Source organism: Mycteria americana, chromosome 7, assembly GCF_035582795.1.
Source record: "Mycteria americana isolate JAX WOST 10 ecotype Jacksonville Zoo and Gardens chromosome 7, USCA_MyAme_1.0, whole genome shotgun sequence".
In the NCBI taxonomy this organism is placed as follows: domain Eukaryota; kingdom Metazoa; phylum Chordata; class Aves; order Ciconiiformes; family Ciconiidae; genus Mycteria; species Mycteria americana.
In genome coordinates, this window is record NC_134371.1 from 69,498,044 (window position 1) to 69,520,934 (window position 22,891).

General features: G+C 47.4%; 1 protein-coding gene across 2 annotated transcripts in view; it reads right to left on the bottom strand.

Annotated features, from left to right (window-relative positions):
• Positions 1–20,686: 20,686 nt before the first annotated feature.
• Positions 20,687–22,891, bottom strand: part of NEGR1 (neuronal growth regulator 1) — a 304,619-nt gene continuing 302,414 nt past the window's right edge. For both annotated transcript variants that reach the window (XM_075506660.1, XM_075506659.1), the window contains one exon: positions 20,687–21,034. In XM_075506660.1, the coding sequence (XP_075362775.1) occupies positions 20,910–21,034 (125 nt within the window). In that variant the 3' untranslated portion in view covers positions 20,687–20,909. The remainder of the gene's footprint in view (positions 21,035–22,891) is intronic.

Genomic DNA, 22,891 nt, shown 5'->3' on the forward strand with positions numbered 1-22,891 from the left:
TTTTTCTGTCCTGTTTGCTTCTCAAACGTTGGCCTATGTCTCAGGAAGATGGGAAACACACCCCAAGGAAAGTCAGAAGGGTCAGGGCAGCCCAGTCCCCGGTGCACGTGCCTGGCTGCGCTTGTCTCTGGGGCTGAGGAGGCACGACCTGCTCCGCTGCCCCTGCCCTGTCCCCCCTGTTCCGACACGAGGGTTGTCCTTCAAGCGCTTTCAAAGCGCTTGGCCACCGCGTATAATTTGTGGAGACCACCACATCTCTGCTGCACCGCCTGGGCAAGCAGAAGCATGACTGCCCAGAAGGCTGCAACCAGAAGGCACTGGATGCCCCGTGTCCACGGAAGCTAGCAGCCTTTCCCCGGCGTGACCCCTCGCTGCTGCTGCTGAAGCCACTAGAAGGTTCAAATCCAAAGTCTTTACAGCTGCTGTGGTTTTCGCCTGCCGTATGAACCACGTTATTGCAGTCACTTTTTTGGTCCCGTGCTCCAACACCGAACACCAGCCACACAAAGCGCAGTTAGGCGCGGAGGCTGCCGTTGATTTTAAGGCCGTTTTTGAGACGGCAGTGCTGCTGAGCTCCAGGCTGCTTTAAGTGCTAAGGATCTGCAGAAAGTGAAATCCTACCTGTTTTGTACTTCACCTAATTTTTCATCAGAAGTCCAAGTGTAATATGTTACGTGATTCTGGCTCACCAGGGCAGCCAGCTGGCAAAGCCCATTTAAGGAAGAGTACACCGTTTACAAATGAGGTTTGACACTACTATAGTCCGGCCGGGTGCGCCGTATTTAGGGCGGCAGTGATGCTACCCTCAATATTTTTTTTCATGCAGATCATTTCAGTGCCAATACCAAGAAACAGGCTACAGAAAAACACTGGTTCTTAAACTCACACCTATCGGATTATCTCAATATATTATTCATATCACCTTTTTATTCTACCGCATTTTAAAAATCTGTTTATGGAAAAGTGCTCGTAGAATGTATTAGCATTTGACCAGAATAGGGTATTTAATTCAGCATGCAGGCATTGACAATGAAGCATATATTATGCCTCCTACACAGCGTTTACTGTCATTATAGTCGCCTACATATATTAAGTTATTTTGTTGATGATTATGGATGAATATTAGCGAAAGAACTTTGCGCAAAATAAAACCGTAGTTGCCCACCATCTGAGAATGAAGGAGAAAAGGGCATAAACAAATGGCTTGGCTTGCAAATGATAAACTCATTGTTTTGAAACTATCTTAGGAAAATTAAGGATTATATTCAGTCATCTGTTACTTGTTGCAGCGTGGCATAAAGCTGATGCCTTCAAGGTTTTTCCTCTGCTCTGGTTTCTGCCCCTGCCCCCTTCTAAAGGCAGCACTGCAGGCACTGACCGGCAGAGGAGCGAAGGCAGAGACCGAGCGCGCCATGCGTTTTCCAGTCTGTCATTCTCTTGACTGAGTCAGTAGGGCAAAAGATCACGTAATTTTTTAGTGCCGCTGCCTTTATCAGACAACTGATTTATTGCTGTCGTGGCACAGCCCTGCAGGAATGGTAAATTAATTCCCCACAGAATGCAGATAGCATATCCGATATCATAGCCACTTTTGTCCCGTGTGCGATGCTGCGCGTTGTCACGGTGCTACACACACTAACTATTCCGTTAGCATTCCTGTAATTTGTGTCATTCATTATGTTAGAGGCAAGCTTTGTGGTGATGGCGTTGGTGACAAACTGGGAACGGTTTGGAAGGTTCACGACCGCTCTGCTGGGTCCCTGGTTTACCTCGTTCTTCCGTGGTGCCCTACGGCAGTTACTCTTTAAGTGACTGACCGGGTGACCGTGTCTGTAGGTTACGCAGACCTACGCGTATGCCACAGACTGGTCCGTGCGTTTTACCCTCGTGCCTCGTTTTGCAGTTGGCTGTGCCGGGGGACTCTTGTGTGTGGGTCTGCAAATTCCCCGTAGGGCTGCTCTGGAACCCTGTCTCTGAGATCTTTTAAGAGAGGTTGGGGAAAAAAGCTTCTGCATCATGTTTTCTCCTGGCTGAGCCTGAGCTGGTCTTTGCAGATCTCACTACGAAGGCTCATCTTGTTGGTTTTGCCACAAATCCCGAGCTGACTGCGAGTTTCGCCTAGGTGGCACGACAGCAACAACAGCAAAGAAAAGCCATAAAGAATAGTTCCGCGTGGTGGGCAGAGGTGGGCTGGCAGGTGATGTTTGGGCTGTAATGCCAACGTTTTCTGTGTGACCGAGGAGAGATGAAGCAAGCTGTGGAGCCTGGGGAAGGTTCCAAACCCCGCGCTGGCCGTGACCTGGCAGCTTGTGGGAGGATGCAGAGCGGCCGTGGGTTTGTGGGGGAATCTGCTCCGCTGCTGAAAACTCCCAGCTTGAGCTGGTTCACGTTCTCCACTGTCACCTTCTCCTGCTGACCCTGATTTAAGGGTTGGGAGTGAGGGGGAGGTGTGTGAAATGGATTTGATTTTTAGGTGTAGGAGGCACTGCAGTCGGTGCTGAGGAAATCTGAAGACGGAGGGGATGGAGGCAGAGGAGAAGTCTCCCTTCCCCGGGGCAGAGCCGGGGAGCTCTGCTCTGGCTTTGTCCAGGCGTTGCTCAGTAGCACCTGGGAGCCGAGAGCACCGGCACACGGGATGCTACAGCCAGGCAGGAGACCACATCTTGGGGGGACACAACCGTGACCAAGCAAAGCTTTCATGTCCCTGCTCCACCAAAACGCTCAGCCTCGAGGGTGCCGAGGTTCCTAGGTAGCGAGGGGGGTAGCTGCATCTCCCTGAGAAACTTTACATCCTGAAAGCCTGTCTTCAGGAATTATTCTGAAGTATGTGGCTGAACTAATTTCTCCGTTTAATCGACATTTGCCGCATCATTAGGAAAACAGCCCTGCCCAGTCTGCGGTACCTCCCCAAAGCGAAAGGCAGAACCCGCAGGAGCTGCCATTCTGCCTTGCTTGGCTTCAGTTTAATACGATGCAAAGTAAAAGACATCAACAAAACTAAACAATGCCCTTGGAAGAGACCTGATCCAGCTCCTACAATAGCTTAGCCGACCTGATAATAGATCTTGTGAACTTGTGTTGTCCGAGCCCAGGCTTTTGAAGTGCTGCGGACCCTTTCCATGGGGTGGGATGCGCAGGGGTGATTAGATGTGCCAGTTGTAAATGATCACTGTTGACTTTGGTGAGGAGGAGGAATGGATAGCCATCCCAGGGCCGATGAGACTTTACAAAAAAACAGCAACAAAAAAGAGAGTTTGTTTTTCCACTGGAGTAAATGGGTGATTAAATCACCTGAGGGTCTTGCTGTGTGATTCTTGCTTTTCAGATAAAAAATGCCAAGCGATCTAAACTGGCTCAGGTTGAAGTATGTGCTAAGCTTCACATGGTATTCAATTCACAGATCAGTATTTCTTTAAGCTCTAGCTGGCTGGTCATTTTGACCATATATAAAGACCATTATATAAAACTGAACAGAAATTATTACAATCGCTTGATAGCCAGAAGCTCATTCTTAGAGCAGATCTGCCTTGATGGTTATTCTAATTGCTGCTCCGACTGCGGGAGCGGGGACTGCGTGGCACTGCCTCTTTCTCTGGGGCTGTGTCTTATCTCCAGCAGTTTTAGAGTGCATGTTCTGTGCCGGCTGATCGCATCAAAAAAGCCAAAGGATTGAGAAGTTCAGGCGCTCGGTGAAAGGAGAGGCGCAGCAATACAGATGGAGTGCTAAGATCTGTGCGTTTTAGCTATCCGCGTCGACAAAACGTGCTGGAAGATTTGCTCAGAAATAAGCAAACAGGTCCTGCAAGCGCGATTGTGTTTCCAGCTATAGAATAATGCTGCCTGGCTACTCTTCCCGGCAAACCATGAATCTCTTTGTGCTTTCTGATTACACTGTAAATCTCGCTTGCTCATCTGTCATAAAGATTGATTTTTCTTTTATTGTTTTGTCAGTATATGGTTTTATCTCTTCGACCCCCTTCTCTTCCCTCCACCCGTAAGCTGACGTTTTGCTGAAGTGAACGTTGTGACGTCTATTGTACGTTACTGAGTGAAGCTCAAAAACGAGTCCTGCAAATTAGCAGAGGTCATAAAAAATAACAGCCTGCCCTGACGGTACAAGCGGGCTGCCCTTTCCCCGGGGCTGGCTCTCCCCTGGCCAGCTTTGGGCTTGGCTAAGCCTTTTCTACGGGAGCCACGAGGCATTTTGTGAGAACAAGCGTACTAGGGAAGGTCCGGGAGCGGTAGCTGGAGTTGCAGCCGTGCCCAAGGCACTGCTAGAGAGGTGGCACAAAGGCGGGCAGGGGTGCTCGCCTCTCCCGGGCCTCGGGACGCTCCCAGGGATCCCCTGAGCTGCAGCACAAGTAATTCAAGCCCCCGTGATTTGCAGCGTTATACTTGTTAACGTGGAAGGCTGGTAATTATTTTGTGTCACCATTGACGAAGTTGATGATTTTCTTTACCATATTAATTCAGTGACTTTTATATGTGCATATAAAAAGGCATGTTTACTTTGATTAGTCAAATTGTGAATGTTCAATTACAGTCTGTACCATTGAATCTGCTATTTTTCTTCTGCCAGTTATCGTAGACCAATATTCTACTTCGGGAAGGCATTTAAACCTCTTCACAGTGACTGAAGCCAACGACCAACTTGTTATATTCTGTTTACACCGATCTCTATTTGATTTCCGCAGATATAAGAGGCTTCAATTGTCGGATCACCCTTATCTGTAGATGTAGGCTGAGCAGAGGCAGCACACAGTGCTCGTAAGCCAGGGAGCAGCCTCCTGGAAGAGTATGGCTAATTGTGTACGATTAGTTCTGCGGTTTTAAACGGTAGCTCAGGCTTAGTCCACAGCCTTAACACGCACAGGCTATCAGCTGGCTACTTGTGACAGTACCTAGAGACTTCTGGCTGCCTACAAGCTGTGCTGTACATCACTGGCCTTATTTGCTGCGCTCACATTCTCCGAGAGAGCTAAAAATCTGGCATACCATCGATTTAAAGCAACTTTCCATTTATAAAAACGCATGTGGGATGGAGTCATTAGAATAATAAATCGTAATGCTTATATAATGCTTTAAATCTCTGCGAAGCGCATCTAGTTATAACTAGAGCTGTTTCACAGCCCTGAGAACTCCAGCGAAGGGAGGAAAAAAAATGCCCTAACGCCCTGCCTCTGGGCATGGAGCTCAGCTGGGCACAGGAGCCCTGCTGGGTCCCAGCTGACTTGGGAATCGGCTTAATTAATGAGCTGTCCTGAAATCCACTGGTGAGAGACTGCTGCCAGCTGCCCCATGGAGGAGTTGCTCTCGGTCAGCAGAGGAGACTGAGCCCTTTCCCATCCCGCTGGCACTGGCCAGGTCCCCACCACTACCATCACTAGCACCATCACCACCAGCATCACCACCACCATCACTAGCACCACCACCACCAGCATCACCACCAGCATCACCCCCACCATCACTAGCGCCACCACCACCAGCATCACCAACAGCATCACCACCAGCATCACCACCACCATCACTAGCACCATCACCACCACCATCACCATCATCAATCCATTTTGTGCACCTAGGGCTCTAAGAGTCCCTTGCCCTACCTGGCTGGGGTGAAAACCATGAAGCAGTGGTCGCTGCAACTGAGGGGTGCGGGACCTGCCCTTCCCACCGGTGGGAGGACACTGCTGAGGGACAGCGCGGTGATGGGCTGCTGCATGGGCACCATCCCTGCTGCCTTGGGGCGCTTCGGCTCATTGCCGAGCCCGAGGACGGGGCTTCACATGGACATTTCTCTCCGCAGCCCAGCGTGCTGATGGAGGGAGAGGTGCGCAGAGCCCCTCTGGGGAGGGGAGCGGAGCGGAGGAGGGCGAGGGCTGGCCAGAGGAGAGGGGATGCTGAGGGAGGAGTGGCAGGTTGCTGCTGCTGCACTGATTTTAGAGCTAAATCAAGAGGACCACTTTTCTCTCTTAAGTGCTATTTTTTTTACGTCTTCTCAGACCGTTTTAGTACAGAATAATTTCCCAAGCTCAGACATCCTCATGTGAATCGCTACATTATCTGTTTTTATTTCCCCCCCCCCCAGTTACACTGAAATGTTGGACTAGATCCTGTCCTGGTGTGGACCACTCTCCCACATCTTTATATGCACATAGGATCAGCTGTTATAAGTATTAGTGGGCAGGCAAGTTACAAACAGTTTCATGATGGTGGGAAACTGCGAGCGGTCCAGCTGGAAGATCTTTGGAGGACACTAACAGGCGAGCCACCTGTAACTGCTCCTCGGAAGTCAGCCTGTCTTTATGAATAATCGAGGAAAACCTGCTTACATACGTACAAACTCAATTCAGTTTTGGTTTGTTCTGCTTCTCCTCCCTAGTAAATCCATGTGTCTTTCATAGTACATTCGAAGTTAAAAGAACAGTAAATAACATCTCATCACACCTCTTAAATACCCAGTTGGTGAACTGCTGTGGTCAGTCACAGCCCTTTTGGTCCTGCAGGCAAGTCTATTTATTGCACGTGGGAGAGGGCAGCTGTGACACTGCGGTGGTGTCCCCGCTTGGAGAAGGTGAAGGGCTGGCAAGGCTTCTGCAGCAAGCCACGAAGACGTCACGGAGCCCAAGAAACTCCTTTAAACGGTTGAGGAGGAAAGAAACTGAATCGATGTTACCCAGGAGGGCCCCGGTTGCCGGTGGCACGTGCCAGAGGAGACACGGCGTGGTCCTCCAGCCCCAGCGAGGCAGCCGCCCGCTCGTCCCAGGCTGGAGGCGGTGGTGGAGGGCGATGGGAGGGGGACAGCGCTGCGGGACCCGGGGGCACTGGCCGGGGACAGTGGAAAGAAAACCTGCGTCTTTCTGTGGGCCGAGAGCATCTGCCGCAGCCCTCTGGAAGGTCACTGTGATGGTCACATTTTTTTAGGCAGCTCCTCATTTTCTTAATGTGAGAGATTTCTAAAGTTAATTATGAAATCTTTAGTATTAAATATTCAGGAACACTTATTTTTGAATACCTCAGGTTTAATTTAGGTTCTTTGAAATTTTAATATCTTGCTTTAATATTTAATGCTACCCTGACACGAGTATAGAAATTTAAAGTCTATTCTTTGAATGAAATGAGTCCTGGATTTCTTTACGGAAAAGGCTGAGATGGAGAGGTGCGGAAAGGGTCTATCTTAAAAGGACGCAACTGTCTCTTCTTTTTTCCTATTGCTGTGTGGGCCATTGCAATATTTCCAAATAAACACGTTCTTTTTGCACTAGTCTTGTTAAAGTAACATAGACTCAGGTATGCAAAATCTTTTTTTCTTTCCTTTCTGCTAATCATCAAAGACCACAGTCTCTCCAAAGCAGCAGACCGTTTGGGGTCTTTGGCATCACTCTCATCCATCAAGCAGCACCAGGACTGCGCCGCATTGCAGGCTCTGGACCAGTTTTTCAATTAGATGTGAAGCTGAGGAAGCACTCACAGTGTTTTCTTTGGGGCTCCACAGAATACAAAAGACACAGCGATCGGGGCAGTAGGTTGGACAGGAGTTTGTGTTATTCGGACGCTTTGCGGGTGAAGAATGAACATGTTGTCCTTGCATGGTTTGTTAACTGGTCCGGTGCCAAACGGGTGCCTCCTGTGCAAGACCGGGTCGTTAGCGAGCGGTGGTGGGTCCTGGGGAGCTGCCGGGGCAAGGGCTGTGCCTGTGTGCTCCCCGCACCAGGGAATAAGGGGCCATTTGCTGCTGTTCGCTCGCAAGGCTAATTCATGTATGAGCGCCAGGTTATTGTGAAAACAACCCTTGGCACACCTATGCATTATATGTACGTGTATATATTGGGCGTTGTAGCATCGCTCAGTTCATATGTCAGCGTTTTACAGCACTGCACCTTCAAATAAGAAGCATTACAATTTTTTTTTAATTTTTTTTTTGGGGGGGGGGTTAGCTGCCTAATTAACAGACACCATTAATTTGTGAGCTGCATGTCAAGTGAAATGAGTAATACAGGCTTTGTGAAATTTTCTAAGAATCTACATTAGAGTCGAGATGCATAAAAGCACTTGGAAAAAAATTACAAGCTGATGGGGTTTAGTGTTTAAAAGATATAGGCAAGCCTGTAGCTGGATGAAAACTGGATTTGTCTTGGGGAAAAAAAAAGGGTTCTTTTTAAGGACAGAGTATGAGACTTGCATGGAGGATTCTGGTGCTGCCTTATTCAGAAGGCATGGGAAAAATATCAGCTAAAGGTGATGGAGCCAAGTTGCTAGGTGCTGAGTGTCAAAGAGCAAGAAAATATGTGTGAACATGCAAAATAGCAGCATGCAAAATTATTATCACAAAGGCCCTCTGTGAAAGAGAACAGGATATAATGGGGCTGATTTTGAAAAGCAGTTTTGTCCAGTTTTGTGCCTGCAATTTTATATGAACTCATAATGCCGGTGCATCTTTATGGCCACATTTTATGCACTTAGATGATCACCTACCCAGCTTTTACTGCCAATCAGTTAGATTTCCATGGGCCTGATATCATGTACCATTATTCACAAAGTATAATAGCATGTACAAGTAGTCTCGCCAAGTGAACCGGACTTTATGTGCAAGTATAACTTGGCATGGATGAGGATGTCACCGCTGATCTCCAAACCTCCGTCTGTACCGTGTAATTATTTGTGACAACAAGAGATTATTTTCAGATACGGGGACACAAAATCACTAAAGCCATTTAAATCCCGGCTAAACGTCTGCACGCACACACTCAGAGGTTGTATGTGGCTGCTTGCGACCAGTCCTCGGCGTTAGCAATAGATTTTAAGCATTCTTTGTGGGCCACGCATTTATCGATGAAGCCTGGGGAAATGTTTGGAGGGAGTGTTCTGTATGTTGTTGGGGACCCTGTCTCAGCGCCAACTCTAAGAAACGACACACCATAGGAATTTGCACTCTAGCTGTCAGGTCTGGGTCCGTAGCACTGACGGTCACGCCAGGCTGGATAACAGGGCATGAGCATCTCCCAAGCGTTACTTTCCAATGTCAAAGCGCTCGTCTGGGATGGCAGAAGGACCCAGCAAAGCGCCTGGAGAACGTTGTTCTTCAGCTGCAGCTTTGCAGACGCTGAGTCTTACAGTTTCTGAGAAGCCCTTCAAAAGTAAACTCAAACCCCCGCAAACGTAACTCACTGATCCGGAGACTGCGTAAGCTGCAGCCCAGGATCATCTGGCACGAGCAGCAAAACCAGCTCCAGTGCTTCACCACTCGCCCCGCCTCAGAGCATCCTCGTTTACACTTGGTTTTGCTCCCTTCACTCAATCACTTTAACCTTTTATGTTCATGCTCTAAACAGAACCCTGAGGTCTGGCATCAAATTATTCTCTCTCTATATCTATTTAATCCTGTGTTCAGGGTTGGGCCCCTCACTCCCAGAGAGACATTGAGGTGCTGGAGCGTGTCCAGAGAAGGGCAACGGAGCTGGGGAAGGGTCTGGAGCACAAGGCTGATGGGGAGCGGCTGAGGGCCCTGGGGTTGTTCAGCCTGGAGAGAAGGAGGCTGAGGGGAGACCTCATCGCTCTCTACAGCTGCCTGAAAGGAGGGGGTAGAGAGGTGGGGTCGGTCTCTTCTCCCAGGTAACAAGTGATGGGACGAGAGGAAATGGCCTCAAGTTGTGCCAGGGGAGGTTTAGACTGGATATTAGGAAATTTTTCTTCACCGAGAGGGTTATCAAGCACTGGAACAGGCTGCCCAGGGAAGGGGTTGAGTCCCCATCCCTGGAGGTATTTAAAGGACGTTTGGGTGAGGTGCTGAGGGACATGGTATAGTGGGGGGCTTGGCAGTGTTAGGTTTACGGTTGGACTCAATGATCTTAAAGGTCTTTTCCAACCTATACGATTCTGTGGTTCTATGATTCTATGATTCTATGATTAATCTGAAGAGTTTCAGTGCTCTGGTTTCTCACAGGGCCCGTGGAGGTGCAGCGAGAGACCTGCTGGGGGGGCAGAAACGCGGGGACGAGAGCTGACACGCCGTGACCTCGGCTTCTTGCTGGCTCTTGCAGAGCTGTACCTGGGGATTGCAGGGCGGGCGAGAGGGCTCGGAGATATGAGCTAGCTTATTCATTACGATGGAGAAAAGAGGCCAGATATGATCTTAAATGGCATGTTAGCTATTTAACATCTTCTTGCAGTTGGACTAGATGATTGTTGTAGGTCCCTTCCAACTGAAATTTCTATTCTATTCTATTCTATTCTATTCTATTCTATTCTATTCTTTTTTTAATGTGGTTTTTTTGAGAGATGTCCATCCTGTAGAACTAATCCAGTGTTTTCCAGGAGCTGTGGTGGGTGGGGAAAGGAGGGAGTCCTACAGACTAAACGGCGTGCATTAGGTGTGTGCAGCAGGATGTTCCTGTACAGACAGGCTTGCGGTGGGATAGCGGTGAACTTGGCTTTTAAAGCATGGAAAAAGTGATGGCGTAATGAAACTTGAGGCGACCTCTGTTCTTGCTCCTGTGTCAGCTTTGCTAGAACAATCTTGGATCAGGATTTGTCCCTATGAGAAGATACACCTCATAGAAAGTGAAACCAGGTGAATAAGGAACAATTCAAGGCTTAAAGAAGTTAAAAAAGTGAAGACTGCTGAGGTCTGATGATGGAAATTCATTAGCTCCCGGCTGAATAAGTAACTATGATTCTCTTCTAATGCAAGAGCTCTGCCAGCTTGCAAAGGAGCAGATGTGCACACAAGATGGATAGTTTCAAATAGTCAAAATACTGGTTTTTTGTTTGTTTTTTTTTTTCTTTTTCTTTTTTTTACTTTAGTGATTATCTTTTTTCATCTAAAATAAATCCAGATTGTGCATAGTCTGGAAAACAAAACAACAATATTTGGAGAGTGGGAGTGTTTATTTAACAGGTGGCTTATTTAGCAAATGGTTCACTCTTATAAAAATAATATTCCTGTAGTATTCTGCAGCAGTGATTCAGAACATATGAGAGCGGGAAGGCAGTTTTTGGGGTTATTACTTTATGTGGGCTTAGGTTAGGTTGGTTTAATTAAGAACATCTGCGGGAGTGCTTTGCTAAGTGCATTTGCATATATTATTGACTTAGAGCTGGGTGCTGCGTTTTGGAGAGCAGTCACCCCCTCCTCTTTGAGAAGATGGGTGACAAGACAAGACAAGACGTGTTTGCGGGAAGTCATGCTGCTGCAGAGCCCTGTGCTGGCAGAAGGAGCGACCGGTGGGCTACAGCCCATCCGTCCGAGGGACACAAATTCATCAGATATAGTCCCAGCCTGCAGTGGCACGGGATACCTGTCCTTAAACGTGGACTCGACACTCGGATGTTAGTCCCTATTCGGGATGTTAGTCCTGTACGGGATGTTCCCTATCGCAGGATGTTGTTCCTGTTGTTCCCGGGAACTTATCCTGGAAGGGGGAAAAAAGGGGAAGAAGCCCCGGTGACAAAGGTGGAGGGCAGGAGCTGGGCTGTGTGGGCAATCCCAGCCCTTCCCAGCGGGCAGGCAGCATTTTTCCTTGGGCTCATTTTCGAGGCTCCCTGTGGTCCGGGCTGAGCCGTCCTTGAGGTGCGGTGCGGTGCGGCTCTTTGCCCCTCGGTCACCGCTGCTCAAACCTACGCTCTGCCAAGGGATGTGGTTTTGCCGGAAAACCGGTGGCAAAGAGCGGGCGCAGGGACAGAGCAGCTGCCCCGCCACCCTCCGAGATGGGACCTCGCCACAGCCGTGCCTGGTGCAGAGGAGCTGCCGTTACCGCGCAGAGGGGTGCAAACGTGTTCCGCTGCAGCCCAAACGTATAGTCTTTATGAGCTCTTCTACGCTGGGTGCGATAGCTGCGCTGGAATTTGAGTGGAGAGTTATTTTAATAACAATATTTTGAATAGTAGAAGGATAATTACGCACAGATTTGGCTCCCTACCTCCACGAGGCTTGGCTTTTGTTTTCAGATGGTGTCTCTCTACATTTAACAAATACAAATGACTCTGTGGCGGTTTTTTTCCCTATACTTGTTTTATTCTTATTAACCCTTCCGAAGGCGCTGGCACTGTATGAAGCAGCTACCCTGGTACTGAATAGCTCTGCGCAGTGGAAATAGCCACGGAAGGGTCCCTGCCCTGCTCCCCCACCGCCGGCACCGTGAACCGGCGGGGCGTGCTTCGGTTTTGGCTTTTCTGCCTCAGCCTGTGGAAGGTGGCAAGGGATTTCCTTCCAAAATGTTTCTAATCTATTGGAATATTAAAGCACTTTTCACAGCTCCCAGGTTTTGCTAATAGTGTGAGCTTTAAATATAGGTAAAATGCCTTTAATGATAAAAATCATGAACCCAGTAAGTTGAAGTGATGATTAAATTATAATAGCCCTGATTCTCGCAATTCATTTTAAGATGCCATCCCAGTATTTACCATTACTATTTGCCTTTTGCAGCAATGGTGTCATGATTTTTGGGTGGGAGAGGAATTAGAAATTGGGAAAGTGTTGGGGAGGGTTTTTTTTGCCTGAATTGGCCAAATCCCTGGGTGTCGGCGCTCATAAAGGGGCTAGTCTTAAATGAAGAGCCTAACAGTAATAATTGCACATTTCGCCATATGGTAAAATAATTACTTTTCACATGCATCAACTTGATGAGGAAGCAAAGAAAAAAAATTGTATTTCAAGATCACAGTTTGTCAGAAAAATGAACATACTTTAAACACTCAGAGGAAGATCCTGTGCTCTCCTTAGGGCTCTCAGCCGAGGACCAAGCCAAGCCAGCCGCATGCAAAGCCTGCAGTAAACCCCCGTCCCTTTCCATCCTGCAACAGCAATGCCAGAACAGGCCCTGCCGCGGGGGGAACTGGTTTCAGTCTTTTAGCCTTGGAGCTGGTTGAGCCTAATGCCTCATCACTGGCATGGCTTTGCACACCAAGCACCCGCAGACCCGCCTCCTCCTCCTCCTCCTCCTCCTCCTCCTCCTCCTCCGCCTCCTCCTCCTCCTCCTCCTTCCCCTCTCCGAGCAGGTTTTCCCAGCGGCCGCAGTGCTGGGGCCGAGGGGAGCGGGTCCTTCTGCAGCAGCAGACCTGCCCGGAGACCTGCCCGTGTCTAAATCCATTTCAGAAGTATTTCGGTCAAAAATTCTCTACTCCCTTCTTCTGTTCATTAACCTTTACCGGAGTGCTAATTCTGTATTCAAATATAAGGTCAAAGCCCTTAGCTGACTTTTTTTCAGAAGAACTAAGTGTCTTATCTAAAATCTTCTGAGAGAAATACCATGCCAGAAGCACTCATCAGTGCCTCTTGACTGGCGCTGCCGCCCTCTCGCTTCCCGAGGAGCCGGCGGTACATCTGACGTGGGAGCGGCTGTGCTGGGGAGCTGAGTTACTAAGGGTGATTAACTTTGGGAAATTAATTTTTTAAATGTATTCTCTTACATCGTGGCCTTTTGCGAAAAGGTACTTAAGGCACTGAAACAAAGACCGAGACACTTATCAAAACTCCCATGACAAAAATGAATATACTGTAAAAACTTAGGTATCTTTTCCACTACGTGTTTCATCAGCAGGGGAGACAAACTGACCTTCTGACATTTCTGCTCTGCTGAACCTATATAAAGCTACGCCTGCACGGAAAGACTCTACCACCATACCCCACGCTCAAGGACGGCAGCACGTACGTGTCTGGCTGGGGGAGGAACGCTTTGCTGAGTCAGAAAAACATCACGGAGCTTTCAGGTTTGTTTCAGTTGGAATCAGAGCCCTGTTAGAGAAGAAGGTGGGAGCTTAGACCTCGGTGCACGAGGCGTAACAGCCCGTCTTTGTCGTCTTCGCTGACTATTCGGCTGATGCTTCTTTTAAGGCTCATTTTATGGGTTAGGAGCTCAGTCTGCGAGCTGCAGCCTCCCCCTGCTCCCCTGCCTTCCCCGTGGCCGGGGAGAGAAGGGGACCAAAGGATGGGGCCAGCGGAGAGCCGGCCCCAGGGCGGGGGGAGACAGTGCCAAGCGTGCGCTGATGCCCGGGGAGAGCAGCCCTCTGTTAACAGCGGAGCCCGAAACCCAGTGCCAGGCACCTCCTCCCTCTTAGCACAGCTGCCGCCAGCTGTAGGAGCATAGCTTGGCAGCCTTGCAATTAAATTCAGATGGGAAAAAAACCCCCGACAAAACTAGAAAACGCGCAAGTAGCAGAGCAGGATGCTACTTGTTCGCTTTTCCAGGGATACCTGGAGGAGGGTGGACGGAATTGCCACTTTCCTGAATTGGGTTTGTTGCTCACCGACGGCTAAAGCACGAGGCTGCGTCGGCAGCGGTTTCAAAAGATGGATTCGAATATCCCAGAACTAAACTTCCAAAGACTGTGTCAAGCATGTTGTTTAATTTAGCTCTGAACTGCCTCCAGCTCCACATGGATGCCTCGCTAGCTTATTTTCCAGCTCACTGAGAGCAATACGGGCATCCTTGCCTGGCCCCAGCAAAGCGGCTCGACGCCGGAGGCGGCCGAGGCTCCGGGGAGCAGCTCTCGGGAAGGTGTCCCGTCCCATCTCTCCGTTTGTCTTTCTGCTGCTAATAAGCACATAGGTAGGAAGGATATGTGCACTCAGCTTGCTAAAAGTCATTTAGAAATGATTCACAGGGACTTATGATCCTTAATTTTTGGCAAACAAACATTAAGTCCTCTTTATACAGAAAATAGCGGCAAACGAGATCCATTGGTCCCCTGGCCCAAACTCCCGGGCTCTCTAATTGTAAAAGCTTGGGGGGGAGTGAATTTGCATTAGCGTACTCCAAAGTTAACTTTTTTTTTTCCCCTTATCGTAATAAATGTAAAAAGGTCAAGGTTAATGAAGAAAACAGTGAATTCGAAGTTCCGTGGAAGAACAACCCAGTGCTTTTAGCAATTCGCTTAAATGAGAGAGAAGAAACCAGTTCCTTTAACGTTTTAAAGCTTTCATAGCCTAATGAACCATGCTACCTCCCGCAGCTTCTACAGAGCCGAAATTCCTGCGAGAAACTGTCTCATTAGCATGAAGCGGGAGCAGCCTGCCCGGCTCGCCGCGGCTCCCCGGGACGCCTCGCCTCTCCCGCGCCTGATGAACTATCGCTACCTGAAGGGACGCGTCAAAAATGTTAAGCACATCTAAATGGCGGCACCTCCCAGCCTAAATTAACCGCCCTGTAGAAGAGGAAAGTCTATTTTCATAGGAGAAAAGAAAAAAAAAGAAAGGCGGGGGGAGGGAAGAAATGGCCCTGCCATCTCACCATTAGACACCTACCAGCAACCGGGGCTGCTGCTGCTCAATCACCTCTTTCAGGTTTATTCTCACTTGTGGCTCACGTTTAAGTCGCTGTCGTTGAGGTTAATGGGAGTTACGTGCTTATGACTATAATGGTTTTGATAAGTGGAAAAGCTGCTGTTATGGCACATAAATCGCATTGTGTAATGTGCGAATTGTGTTTTGGTTTTGGCTGAAAAATAATAAAGAGAAGGATGGATGTGCGTTAGGAAAGAACAGATTTTGCCCTCTAGATACCAAATATAATATATATCATCAGTACAGGCATTTTTTTTAGCTGGCAGCATAAAAAAAAAAAGGGTAGTGGAGGAATAATGAGTACTTTCATATTTGGCAGATAGGAGGGGAAATTCCTGTGGCCGTAGTGGCCAGAGCAGCACTGCACCATCTCCTCCTCCCCCGTCTTTAAATTCTGTCTCGCTGCAGAAATGTAATTTATTCTGCTAATGGGGGCTAGGGTTTACCTGCTGTCCAGCTGCCCCGGGGGCTGAGGCAATGAAAGGGGCTGCAAGTGAAATGACTTTCAGCTGTGCTATTTTTCATTGCTGTTTGCGGCCGGGTTCAGAGTTCATCGCGTGGGAGAAGGGGGTCTGGAGCCAGAGCGAAGGAAAAGGTCCCTCCTGCGTTTCTGCAGGCACCGGGATGGCTGGTGGCGTAAATTAAAGCAAACCCTCAGGGGTAATTCTGGCAGCCAGGAGTTACGGAGCCGTCGGCACGGAGGCGATGCGGCGCGGCTGGGACCGTTACGCAGCACGCAGCAGCCCCCCGGCGCGGGAGCCCTCCCGTGCAGAGACCTGACGGCCTCGCTGCGGCTGCGTTTGGGACCCGGAGGAAGCGGGCAGAGCAGGGTGGGAATCTGGCCCCACAGCTTGTCCTATGATACGGATTTACGCCCTACCGAGTGACGGGAAAGCTTAAGATGCCTTAAATATGAATGACTGAAAACTGAGTTTATGGGAGGTGGCAAATATGCTGATCTCTGCATTTTTTAACACGGGAATTTTCTCATATAAAGGAACCTTTGAGCTCTTCATGAATTAGGCATAAAGTGGGCAGAAAGTGATAGGAACAAGCAGGTACGTGCTCAGCGCTGAAGGTGTCCTGGTATATACAAAGTTTTTGGAGCAGGATTTATTGAGAATCCCTTCCAAACTATCCTGAGCCCCTTGTGCCATTGCCTTGATCTGGCTGTTTTCAGTTATGTTACGGACTTTTCCGATCGCAGAATAAATTCCCTCCCTTGCCCTCAATGCTCAGCAGAGAAACATAACACAGGGCTGAAAACCGGAGCCAAGCCAAACTAAGCGTGTTTGCGGCATCCCTGCGTGTGCAGCGGCGGTGCTTAAGGTCGGTCAGATTGAAAGTAAATTCCTCCCTTCCATGTCAATACTTATTTATCGACTCTGAATCTTAAGGCTGAATGGAGAATTTTTAATTCCTGGTTTTTTAAGATTTTTTTTTTTTCCCCACTATTTTCTTGTTTTAAGGAATTTTGTGTTGCAAGCTGTAGCGTGGCCGGAGGGGCGCGGGGCCCCTCTTCCCGCAGCGCTGCGGGAGGAGGAGGCACCCAGGCCCTCGCTCTGCCCGGCTCGGGGCCGCCCGAGAGCTTTAAGCGTGCAAGGGGTGCGGGCGGGGATGGGACGAGCCTCGGCGCTGCCAGCCCCCCGCAAACCCCGCGAGCGAGGGGACGCGTTGCCAGTGCTAAAGCGTCAGGCTGAAATGGACCCTTTCCCTGAACTTCCTCACATATGTCAGTTTATGCAAGAATTTTAAAATTATTTAAGATTCTTTTAAAAGAAACGCCTTTTTTTCCTTCTTTTTCTTTTTTCCTCCAAAGAAACAAACCCTTCCACGGCAGGCTATGGAATATGGATTATTTACCTCCAGACTGGGCACAAGTCTGACCCAGTCTTAGAAGTAAATGCATATTTAGTCTTTAAGGCATATTGTTTATCCGTGTAAATACATATTTTGGTATACACATTCGTTATAACACAGTTATGTGGGCTAAGCGGAGATTTTGGTAGGCATAACATTTACCATTGTTTGCCTAGAACGCTAGCTCTGAAAATGTGCAAAAAAGCAGCTTTCACTGGTGATGGTTTTTAACACTCCTGCATCTTAAAAAGAGCATAATTTCTAAAAAAAATATATATATTGAAAAGTTTAAAAAAAGCTGTCTCGCTACGAAGGGTACGTTTCCTGCCAAGTTATAAACCCTTGAGAAACTGCATTTGTTCCAGAAGTTGTGAGACATCCTTTAATTCAGTATTAGTATAATATCACGATCAGCAACTGTATAATTAGAGCATCATTGCTTCTGTGCACGCCACCGATGCAATGCTGATTGCAGACCTGAGTTATTGCACAAGTAGGAACTTAGGGTGTTACAGACTTGGGGGTTTCCAATGTGGACAACAATCTTGATATAAATATTCCGTTATACTGCTTGGAGCTAAGCCATTTATTTGTCACGTTTGAAAGGTGGGAATAAATATAATAACGTTTGCCCGACAGATATGAACAGTATGGGTTAATCCTTTGAAGAAGCATAGAACATACCTTCAAACAGCTGCCTGAAGCAAATACACCCCACAAATTAAAGGGCGGGTAGATTTTGTAAAATGTTGCGTTCAATTTGCAGCAGTCTGCACTGTCCGTTTTGGAAGAAGGTCCCAATAAGTCCCAATCTGTACAATTACCAGTTTACCGCATGGAACAGATTCACCGAGAACCGAGTTTCTTTATTTGATCAACACCGCCCACAGCTCCAATCCTGCAAAAATTAAGGTCGTTTGACGCCGTGTACTACGTCTGTTGAATTAATCGGTGCGTAAAGTTAAGCACGGCTGTATCTCTTTGTAGGACTGGAGGGCTGAGCGGGCAGAGCCTCATAAGCAGCCTTCAGGAGACTAACCCTACAGACACCGAGGGCACCCGCGGCGTGTGCGCGGTCCTGGCACGCCCCGCGCCGCGCTCTGCACGCACGCACACACACACACACACGTCCACTGCTGAACACGCAGGTCTGACTGAGAGTAAATACCTACTTCGTCTAAGGAAACGCCGTTGGCACCTAGAAATGTTTGTGGGTTTTGGTTTTTTTCTTTTTTGACTTGACAACAATTATGTCCCCCCAAATTTCAGTGAAAATTCAGAGGTGGGACTGAATATCTCGTCCGTGTTATCCAGTGGCTCTACATGGCACGAATGCAAACAGTCAATACGGAATTATAATTTTTTTTCCATATTTGATAAAGCTGCTGTTCATTCTATTCTGTTGCTGGAAATATCAGGACCCAGATAGCAGGAATCACTGAGATGAAATATCGAAATGTAGAATTTGATCCAGCCGCAGTATAGAAACATCTCTCGATTTTATGTGAGACAAGCCGTATGAGTTGGGCTATGCGTATCCTTTTTTCTTTCTTCATAAAACTGTACTGACATGATACTTTCTGCAGCACCACTGTTTCTAGCGAATGGATTCTAAAATATAGCACTTTAAAGCTGCAATACAAGAGAGATCAGAATATCAGGACTGTGTATAGTGTAATTTGAGTTGGTTTTATACTATTTCCTTAAAGAATGAATTTTGTCATGTTATTCAAGGTTTTAAAAAATGCCACATTTCTGAAAATAGTAACTGCTTAGCACACGGCTGTAAATAATAAGATAGAAATAGTACGATCTGTCACTGAACGTATGCGGAGTGACCCAGCACATTTTACTGCCATATTTTGGAGTCAGCATATTTCTGTTTGTACTCTTTATCCGTAACTACAACAGATTCCCTGCATATTCTGTCTACACGTTAGCATGGGATAGTGTATACTGGGACTAGCGAAACTCAGAGGCCGCCTTTTCAAACCGTGGGGTATCTGTAAACTGAATTTGGAACTGCTGGGTACGCGCAGCGCTCGTCTGGTATTGGCGGCTACAAAAACCTGTTGTTAGGAGCAAAAAGTCTTGTAGTATAATAATTGTGTCGCCTACTGGAGTTCCGATACAAAACAGGGGAATAATAACGTCGATAATGGTTTTATTATGCTTGTCGTCAGTAGTTGTTTCGTAAGCAAGTCAAGATCTGCTGGGGTCACCAGGGGATCTTGCGTTCGCGGGCTGTTGGCCATAGTCACGTCCCAGCAGTTTACACAGATGGCGTTTTTAAATTCGGCTGTAAACTGTGAGCAACTTTTTGTGTTAATGCTGTCCAGGGCTGGTTAAAAAAAAAGCTGGTAGCATTATGTGCTATTTCGAAACGTGATCCTTCACTGAGTGAACTGAGAGCGTTGTCTTGACAGACTGCAGTGCTAGGAAATCGTGTATGAGGGCTTAACTGCTGTGTAAGGTATTAGTACCTCGGTAATGAAGTCCTGTCTGTAAAGATGATTCTGTCATGGATGGCAACATGCACTTCAGTACAGTTATTGGAGCAACCTCATTTGAATATAGATATGTATTTTATATATATATGTATATATATAAAATTCTGCTTGATACTTCATGTATTTTCAGCTATCTAATATTTAAAAGCATCCTTTATCATTGCTAAATTAGCCAAACCAGTACAAAATTAAGTGCAAGAAAAATACCAATTCACATAGTTTTTGCCAGTAATACAAAAGGGACTATTCAGCTTCTCACGTTTAGAGCCATTTAGGAATTTTGATTTAGAATGACTGAGGGAAACGTTCCTACGTTCAAAAGATGTCTCAAAAGAATTTGCGTTCCGTTTTGTAATGGGAAAGCTAGTTTTTACAGCGATCACCTACTGGTCAGTGGTGGTAGATGGAAAGCGTAAAAGGAGTTGGTGCCATCCTTGACTGATTGCCTACACCCGATAAGTCTGCAGCAGTTCGATGGCCCCCTGGAGATGGGAGGAGGTTTGCCTTTTAGCCCATAGCACCTTTGTCCTCAGCTGGAGATCGGTTATGCTCAAAAGGATGCTCTAGCATTGCCCAAAACACATTCCAGATTTGCTGGAGAGGGAGAGGAAAGTAGTGTTTTATGAAGGCACACCCATGCTGAATTTGCAGGAAAAAGGAAAGAAAACAGAAAGCAGTACTGCACAATGCAGTTATAATACAAGGCTCATTCTTGAAACCTGAATATCATGCTAGAAGAAAATCTAGATATGTGTAATATTTTGAAGAAATATTTTGAAGGCAATAGTATTTGATTTTTTTTTTTATCAAAAAAGAAAAAATGTTTCTGTGTAAATGTGGATAGAATGCTATTTAAGAAGGGAACTGAATATTTGTATTGCAGCCTTAAAGAAGCACATTTTTACTGCAATATTTTTTTTTTTTGTAAACTACGGTCTGCAACTCAGCAGACCATGACTGAATGCTTTTGAAAACTTGTAGATTACAAACATGAAATCACAATTAATATCCTCTAAAAGTAATTTCAGAGCTTTCACGTCTTAAAAAAGGACAATGTGTACTGCTTCACAAGGTAATGCAGCTAATCAAAAAAAGGAGTAGAATTAAAGTATTTACATAATGAGCAATTCTACAGAAGGCGATCATCCCCATGTAAGCACTGCTGATTATATCCCACGCTGCTTTTAACAAACTCTACCAGATTGGATCCAGTCATCAGCACTTTCAGAGAATCCTTAAAAGCCTTTTATGGGTCTTTACACTTAGTGCAGAATGACGTTCTTCAGGTAGAATATGCTGGTGAGGGAGGACAGTGTCAACACAAGGTACCAGCAGGAGAAGAGGACTTCGGCGTCACCGGTGATCCCGTACTGGGCTGTACTGGGAGCTGCAAAGAGAAGAAAAAGGGGTTAAGTGAAAATTTCCACTCTTAGACCCCCGCATTCTTCGTTTGCATTAATTCTTCTAAGATAACTACTAGGACAGCAAAAGCATTCTTCTGAAAAACAGAGAAAATGCTGCAAAGGTAGCCCAGCCCTCCGGCTACACCACGCAGTGAATATTACTTTTTGTTTTAAAGAGGATAAATCATTATTAAGGCAAGCACCTAAAAATGTGAGTACGTAACATCAGATGAGCGCTTCATGTTTAAACGTCTGAATAATTTATCTGTTTTTAAGTTACTGAGCATTAAGATCTCCACTGAAATCAATGAAAGGTGAATATATTTAGCTCTGTTGGAAAACAACTCATTTTCTGCCTGACTTTAGAAGCCAAAGTTTGACAATTTCGCTTAGCCAGAGATTCATATTTATTTTCAGTCTCTTTGAAGAAATTGTATTTACTTGCTTTAATACAAAGCCTTTCTCAAATTCCTAAGTAAATATTACAGTAAGTGCATGCAAAAAAGAGTTAAAATATAAGAAAACAGTGTCAAGAAGCAAGCGAGGAGACAAGCATTTGCAGCAGTCCCGAGCGTCTGCTGGCTATCCTGCCTGCGGCGCGGGAACGGAGCCGGGCAGAACCCCGGGATTTTGTTCCGGAAAAGCCGCAGGCAGGAGGAGGGGAGAGGACCTTTACCTCACCCTGCGCTCGGACGAAGCTACCCAGATGACGCTGTTGGGACGTTCGGCTGCTAAAGAAACACTGTAGGCTCACTTTGGCCAGCAGATTTCTGTACAGAATTTCTCTCAATTCAAATATTTTTCTTTTCTATGATGCATGAACCCCCGACCTCTTACAGACGTACGCAGCATCCTGTGCTCTTTGGTTGAACACTGGTATCAAAGGTTTTGCTTTCCAGGCTATGTGAATATAATAGATTATCCTAAAACATAATACCTGTGCAAGTCTTGTATCGAGTGCCATTTCTACAAGCAGGCATCGGTTATGCCAGTGGCACTTTATTTAGATACAAGTTGCAGAATTTGCTTTTTTTGACTAGACTGACCCAATGTCTGCCAGAAACGTGGAGCAAGACTGAGCCAGCTTGGTGCCCACGTCCTGGTGCTCAAAGCCTTTTCCTTGCAGAGAACAGACGTGTCAGAAAGGCAGAAGGAGAACAGAAATTTCCAAGCTCATTCCTCATGACCCATCTTGAGTGAGCTGGGGATGCTCAGCCCAAAGGCTGGGCTGCAAAAGGGAGAACCCACTAACGTGGTTACTTTGAAAAACACGTGAGCCGTGTGCGAACGAAGAGGAGAGGTCGCCTGGGAGCCCAGGGCTGGGGGGGGTGGTGGATACCACATGGTGGATCCTGCCTCTTCTGCAAGATCCCTCCTTTCGCCCCGTTACATTGCTGTCCCGAGATGTCCTCAGGGCACTGGGCTATCTGGACCGAGAACACCAAGAGATGGTCTGAAGAGGAGACTTCAGCCAACAGCTCTCCTCCCCAGCTAGATGGGAGATGCCTACACAGAACAGGTACCAATGGTGCAGAAGACAGTCTCCCTGGGGCCAAGCCAAAGCTCGTCCCACCGCCTTGCTCAGGAGCAAGCCACCTCCGACAGCACCGCTGCCTCTCGCCAGCGCCAGGTCCACCTCTGGCAGGGAGACACCGGGGTCCAGCGCACGCGGAGCAAGCAAACTTCACCAAATCCTCACGTGCTTCCCTTTTGGGCAGAGAAGAGGAGGAGAAATAAAGCATCCCTGACGGCAGACACGAGCCGTGCTGCCGGAGGGTCCAGGAGGGTTGCACGGTGCGGGCGGGATGGAGCCCAGGGAGGAGAGCAGGACCTCGCTCGGC